Below are 7323 nucleotides of genomic sequence, written 5' to 3'. Positions count from 1 at the left end.
TGGTGGATTACTCTACACAACTATGAAAGGAATTTCAAAAGAGTGTCGAAAACACGAATGTCGTTCAAGGAATTTCGTGTGCTAGGTATTGGAGTTTAATCCTTCTATACTTTTATGCCAAAGAGGGGATTGAGGTTCCTACTAATGAGGAAACTGCTGAGTTCATCAAGTATCAATTTCCGAAGGAGGTTACGGATGACGCTGAGATATTTACACACATTGCAAGAATTCCATATGCAATGTTACAACGGGTTGATCCAACGAATTTGGTTCTAATGGAGTACTTAGAAACAATCAATCTGGATGATGGCTCTGGGAAATGGTTGCCAAAAGAAACCGTTGGTCCTTCGAAGAAGTCTCGCAAGTCAAAGAAGGATGTAACAATTACTCCTGAGAAACCAGTACAAGAGCCAAAGAAAAAGAAATCACCAAAAAAGACGAAGCCATATGCACAAGTTTCGAATGTTGTGGTTGACCCGGTGGAGCCTGTTGCTGATACTCAAGAAAAAGAAACGATGCCTTCAAAAACAGGTATTTTCCGAAGGGTAAAGAAAAAGTCTCGTCGATCACGAAAGCTTTCCGATGGTTCATTTAAGTCTTCTTCGATGGTTCGTAAACCATATTTGAATCACCAAGGAATTCTCATTCGTGAGGTTCCAGCTCCTATTTCTCCTTCTTCTAAGAAACGAAGAGCTGAAGATGTTGCTACACATCTTTCGAAGAAGAAGTTGAAGAAAAGAAAGATAGTTCTTCAAGCAGATTCATCAGAAGGGGAGAAAGTTCCTGAAACTCCTGAAACTTCTATTATTGAGAAGACTACGGTCATACCACCCGAAGTTTCGTTAACTGAATCAATTCTTGAGGAGGTTCGAACTTCCGACATCACTACACACGTATCTGATACGGATGTAAATGTCAATATGGGTGAAGGAAATATGAATAAAGAACTTGTTGTTTCGACTCAAGGTATTCCTGCATCCTCTGCTACTTTTGTTTCTTTACCACCATTGATTGTCCCTATCACGAACACTACCAATTCACCCACCGTTGAAACCATTCTCACCCAACCCATCACAACCTTGTTCTCATCGCAAACCACTGATCCACTTCAAAATACTGAGGATACTGATGTTGACGAAGGGGGTTTTGGGGGAACGTTTGAAGAGATGGAATTTGACGAAGAAGAAGAAACTTACCTCGACAACATGTTAATGACAATGAAGCAATTCAAGATTTTGAATAAGAAGATGAATTCTATTATTCAATCTCAAGCTGACATGGGGGGAAGTCAATCTCTTTCAAGTTTGGAATTGGATGTTATGCTTAAAGCATTCGAAGCCAGAATGGTTAGTAAGGTATCTGGAATGCTTCAAGATTCAGAATCTAAAATCTTGGAGAAGGTGGATCAAAGCGATAAGTGTAACGAACTGCGGGTGAAGTCTCAGTCTTCGAACTTTGTGAGTGAAGTTAAAGACTTACGAATGGTAGCTAAAGAAAGACATGTCTTATTCATTAAAGACGTGAAGCAAGTTCGCGAAGATGTCAATCTCAAGCTTCAAGAACTTCGTGAAGACATGATGAAAGAGATTGCTAGTGCTCAACAAGACTATGAATCTCTAAATCAAAAAGTGGATGTTATCTGTGAGGCTGTCACCAAATATGTCAAGTTGTATGAAGGCTTGAGTCCTCAAGTTACTCAACTTTCAACAGCCAACAGTCGAAGCTTTGTGGAGCTTACTTCTTTGTTGAAGGAGTTGAAAGATTTGTCTACAACACCTGTTGCCTCTTCGATAATAACTCCAGAATTCTTGTCTCAGAAGTTTTCTCAGTTCGAGGCTGTGTTGCACAAACAGTTAGCTCCATTATCCAAGTTTTCCAGTTTACTACCAACAGATGCCCCACATGTGGTCACAGGGGTGCAAGGGGGAAAGAAGAAGGTTGGTAATGCGAAGGTTAGTGAAGGTTCGCATGAAACTGTGAAAACTGTTGGGAAGATTTTTCAAACAACGATTCCAGTGTCGAAGCCAATTATGTCAACTGCTGGACCTGTTACTTCGATAGTTGTGACAACAATGCCAATTTCAACGAAGCCAAATCCAAGACCAATTTTTAAATGAATTGTGATTGGGGAAGGTGGCAGCAGTTCGAAGCCCAAGGAAGTTGTTGATAATTCCTCAGTTAAAGATAAAGGCAAAACAATCTTGGTAGAAAAGTCGAAAGAAGAGAAGAAAGTTGAAACTGATGCTGAGCTTGAGAAGTTGAGAGTAGTGCAAAGCATTTTAAGTCTTCGTGCAAGTGACCCACCTGGAATGAACAAGGGTGATCTTGCGAAGCATTACAACTATGAAACAATTGAAGCAAGAGTTGCATATAACCATATTAGGAATGGCAACGGGGCGGGTTCGGGGCGGGGCATGGCTTCCCAAACCCGAACCCGATTTCTAAATGTGTACCCGAACCCGACCCGATACCCGACGGGTTTCTTATCGGGGCTCCCCGTCGGGGCTGAAAATTTCCCCGAACCCGACCCTAAATCCGAAACCCGATAATTACCCGAAAACCCGACCCTAAAACCCGAAATATGGCAGAAAAAAAAAAGAAGGAAAAGGTATAAATACAGAATGATAAATTAAGAAGTTGCATAGGCTTAAAATACCAAATAAGTTCTTAAATCATTTAACCAAATAGAAATTACTAGTAGTCTAATGTTGTAACAACCAACCAACCAAAACACCCAAGTACACAACATGAAAAACTAATTCATCACAATAATACATTACCACTTAGCATTAAAACAAACTCAAAATCAAACAAGATCATCCAAACTTGTTGTCCCGCTTTCTTTAGTGTTTTCCGACAAAATATTAAACAAACTCAAAATCAAACCAAATCATGGAAACTGTATAAAATTAATATTTTTAGAAGTGTCGTTTTACCTCTTCCACATCATAATCAAATTCAACTGAACGACAATATGCCTCGGTCTCTTCAGAACAAGTTTGTTGTAAAAAATTAATATTATTAATATGCAAAAAAGATTCACAATTTCATATAATTAATATAAAATAGTATACTACCTCGAATTTCATTCAACAACCAACTTTGAGCACACATTAAAGCCTCCAATGTCTTTGGATGAAGTCGACTACGATGAGGACTTACTAATCTTCCACTAGTGCTGAAAGCTGATTCCGAGGCAACAGTGAAAACAGGAATAGCTAATATATCTTTAGTTATCCTTTGTAGTGTCGGGTACTTAATCCCATTTGTTTTCCACCACGCCAACAAATCAAGTTCCATGTCTTTAGGCAACAATTTCTCCTTCAGGTAGTTATCCAACTCACTCATACCTCCTGATTCATCATCATCTCTAGTAATAGAAGCAATATCCGATAAGAGCTTTTTGAATCCAACACGATGACCGGAAGAGATACTAGAACCAAATGAAGATGAACCGGGAACTGAACCACCATAAACACCTAATGTTTAGTATAAAAATGTTAATAATTTAAGATAATACTCTTCCTTTTTTTTAGATGCATTACTTGACTCGTACTCTTGAAACAAAGTTTTGACAAACGCCTCCAAATTTTGAAATTCAATCTTTTCCTTTTCTTCTCCATAAAGCACAGGCAAAAGTAACTCCACAAACTTTAACTTGTATCGTGGATCTAAAACCGCTGTCATTCCCATTATCCCATGAATTACAGACCAATACTTATTGAACTTAGAAACCATTTGGTCAGCCATATCCCTAATCTCCTCAATAGGAGATTTCGTCCACTCACGCAAAGAATACCCAATCTCACATATCAAAGGAAAAAAAAACATTAGCTGTAGGATACTTTGAACCAGAGAACATAACAGTCACCTCATAAAAAAGCTGTAATCTTTCACAAATCTCACTAGCCAACTCCCAATCCTGTTCTGTAGGAAAACATGTATACTTCGGGTCTCTTGTCTTTACCCGATCGAAAACCTCTTTGTAGCTTATAGCAACACTCAACATCAAGAATGTAGAGTTCCACCGCGTCTTGCAGTCAAGTATCAACTTCTTCGAGTATGGTATTCCCAACTGTTCTGCTGATGTCACAAAATTTTGCTCCCTCTTTGGTGATGCAGACCAAAATTGAACACTCTCTCTGATTCTCTCAATCTCAAATTTAATTAGAGATAAGCCATCTTGGACAATAAGATTGAGAATATGTGCACAACAACGCATATGAAACAAATCACCATTCATCATTAGTGATTTTAGAGGAATTTTCTCTAATAATATCCTGATAATTGCATCATTTGTGGTACAATTATCCACAGTAAGAGTTGACACTTTCCTATCAAGATTCCAATCACACAAAGTAACATAAAGTATGTCGGCAAGAACATCAGATGTATGCGGACAAGGCACGTAAATAAACCTATTTAAGAATATATATATATATATATATATATATATATATATATGTTAATATTAACACATAAATAATAAGTATGTATAAATTGTAGTTAAATAATTATAATATACCTCATAATTCTGCTTTGCAAGTTCCAGTTTTGATCTACAAATGTGTTGTGATTGCCATAAACCCTTTTTTTGATGATTAGATGTCCACATATCGGTAGTAACTGCAATTCTGCTTTTGTTCTTTGCTAACAAACTCATAGTTTTATCCCTTTCGTAATCATAAATACTTTTGATGTCGCCCTTGATGGTGTTTCGATAAGGAACCTTAAACAAAGGTTGAAGACCTCCCACAAACTTCCTAAATCCATGATGCTCTACTATTGAAAGCAGATACTCATGCACAATAATCATTTCAGCCAAATCCTTCCTTGAAGTATCAGCATTAAATGTATAATTTGAAACATGCGCTGTAGTACCATCTAGTTTCTTTTTTTCTTGCACCAAGATAGATTGGCGAATATCTGTAAAGGGTTTGTTTACACAACGCTTATAATGTGCAAGTAAATGTTTTGTGCCATTCTTGCTATCTGCACCCAACACTTTAGAGCAATATTTACATCTTGCTTTAACTTCACCATTCAATTTAAATTTTATAAAATGACGCCATGTCGGTGAACGTGTTGCCCTTTTCGAACCAACCACTTCATCTCCATCTTCATCAAAAACTGTATCATTAATATTTGTCCCATCTTGTTGATCCACAGAATCAGTATTTTGTTGATTAGAACCCGAACCTCCCACATCTTGACTACTTGCAGTTGGAGCATGATTTTGACTGTTTGAATTCATATTTCCTGAAAAATAAAAACCAATGTCATATTATACTCAACAAATCTGTCTAAATAGATTAGAAATCAGAAATCAACTCAAATCAGATTCACTCAACAAATCTGTCTATATAAATTAGAAATCAAAACAGATTAAATTCACTCAACAGATCAGTCTAAGCAGATCAGAAACAGATTAGAAATCAGAAACCATATATTCAACTCAAATCAATGTCATATCAGAGTATCAGACTCAACAAATATTATGTTCATTTGAAAAGAAATCAAGTAATATATGCATTTAAATATCAGAAATCAGATTATCGGTACAAATCAGCTGTATTCAACATTATCCAAAATCAATACAAAAATCATATTCGAAATCCAAAATCAGTTCATCATAAACAGCAACTGGATTCGAGATAATCATAAATCATATTCAAATCCATCACAGTTCGAAATTATCAAGTTCAATTAAGCATTATTTTTACCTGGATTCTCAAACGATTGCCGATTCTCCAACGAGACAAGTGAAACTGTGAAACCGACTAGATGAGTGAAACTGTGAAACCGACGAGGACGAGCTTCGAGTCTTCGATGAAACGGAACTTCAGGAGTCGGGACGTTGCTAGCTGGACGAATGACGATGGTCGCAATAGCTTCCTGTTGATCGCGATGGCGCACTCGATGAAAATGAAGGATGGATTTGAAAACGATCGACCGATCATCGGACCATAGCTGAAAAAGTGAACATTTGATTTTGTTGATTTGGAATAATGAAGTCGGCTGGAACTAGAAGAGATCAAGAGAAGCGTGACTGCGTGAATGACTGAATGTGTGATTTTAGGGTTACTCTTCCAGGGACAGAAGTGTAATTTTATATATATATATATATATATATATATATATATATATATATATATATATATATATATTCGGGGCGGGTCGGGTCGGGGTAGGCACTCCCCACTCCCTGGCCCGAACCCGAAAAAAATACCTGATAAGGACCCGATACCCGACCCGAAACCCGATAAGAACGACCCGACCCGGCCCGAAAACTTCGGGGATCGGGTTTCCCCGTCGGGTTCGGGTTTTTTTGCCATCCCTAAACCATATGTATGCTTTTGAGAAGAAGCCAAAGCAGAGCTTTGCAGTTGTAAATACGGATATGAGACAACCGGATTTCCCAATCAACGAAATGATGTTCATCATGGCTTAGTACAAAATTGTTGAGAAGTTCGACAATGATGATGATTATACATACATGAAGCTCAGGTTTCATGTTGTGTTAGGGAAACTTCCAAAGGAAGTTTGGTCACTCGTGAAGATCAAGAAGGTGATCAGTATTCAGAAGGATGTTCTTTTCGAAGACATGATGCAGAACCTTCGATTTTATGTTGCAAGGGCAAATGGTCAGGAGTGTAATTTCTCGATTGCTGATTTTCCATTAATGAACTTGTATGATCTTATACAAGTTGCATTACTTCTGAAAGACAAAGATGCTTCGTATCTTCGAGAGACTGATCCAGAAGTATTTCGTCTTGGTCTAGCTCACATCAAAATATTCATAGATAACTACTATGAGTGTTTGGCCCTAACGGATGTGGAGTTAGCTACTGTGAAGGGGTTGGAAGTGAAAGTACCCATGGAACCAACGAAGACTCAACCTGAGTTGAAAAAGTATGTTGATGGGGAAATATGTTTGAAGCCTTTTGGCATGGTCTTTGCAGGAAAAGACAAAAATGGAAAAGCCAAGAGAATCTTGTTCCAAGCTTGTGAAGTGGAAAGATACACAACGTCCCAGTATACGAACTTCATTGTTCATATGAATAGCTGCAAGAAGAATAACGAAGGTGACAAGAAGGAATTGAAGAAGATCATTTCTTGGTATTCTGAAATTCGAAGAGTGATGTTGTATGCGATACAGATTCTTTTGAACTGAAGATTGGTCGACATTATTACAAAGGGGGAGAATGTAAGGGTCGAAGACCTGTTGTAATATGTCGAAGATCTAAGTTTATTTTACAAGGCATTTATGTAACGAAGCGTACTTGTTTTATTCCTTGTAATTTTTTGTGTGCTTTCATGTTT

The 7323-nt window shown here is 37.6% G+C and overlaps 1 protein-coding gene across 1 annotated transcript; it reads right to left on the bottom strand.

The window, feature by feature from the left end:
* Window positions 1-2918: 2918 nt before the first annotated feature.
* LOC145121286 (zinc finger BED domain-containing protein RICESLEEPER 2-like) lies at window positions 2919-6444 on the bottom strand. The gene is made up of 7 exons (XM_079057060.1): window positions 6397-6444; window positions 5724-5970; window positions 4581-5259; window positions 3830-4334; window positions 3546-3783; window positions 3078-3479; window positions 2919-2986 (listed from the first exon to the last, which is right to left on the bottom strand). The coding sequence occupies exons 1-7, from the start codon at window positions 6442-6444 to the stop codon at window positions 2919-2921; spliced, it is 2187 nt and encodes a 728-aa protein (XP_078913186.1).
* Window positions 6445-7323: the final 879 nt, after the last annotated feature.

This window comes from Lactuca virosa, chromosome 6, assembly GCF_052849685.1.
Source record: "Lactuca virosa cultivar CGN04683 chromosome 6, Lactuca_virosa_CGN04683_v6, whole genome shotgun sequence".
NCBI classification, from domain to species: Eukaryota; Viridiplantae; Streptophyta; class Magnoliopsida; order Asterales; family Asteraceae; genus Lactuca; species Lactuca virosa.
The sequence above is the reverse complement of the archived record's forward strand: the minus strand, read 5'-3'. Positions and strand labels throughout refer to the sequence as shown.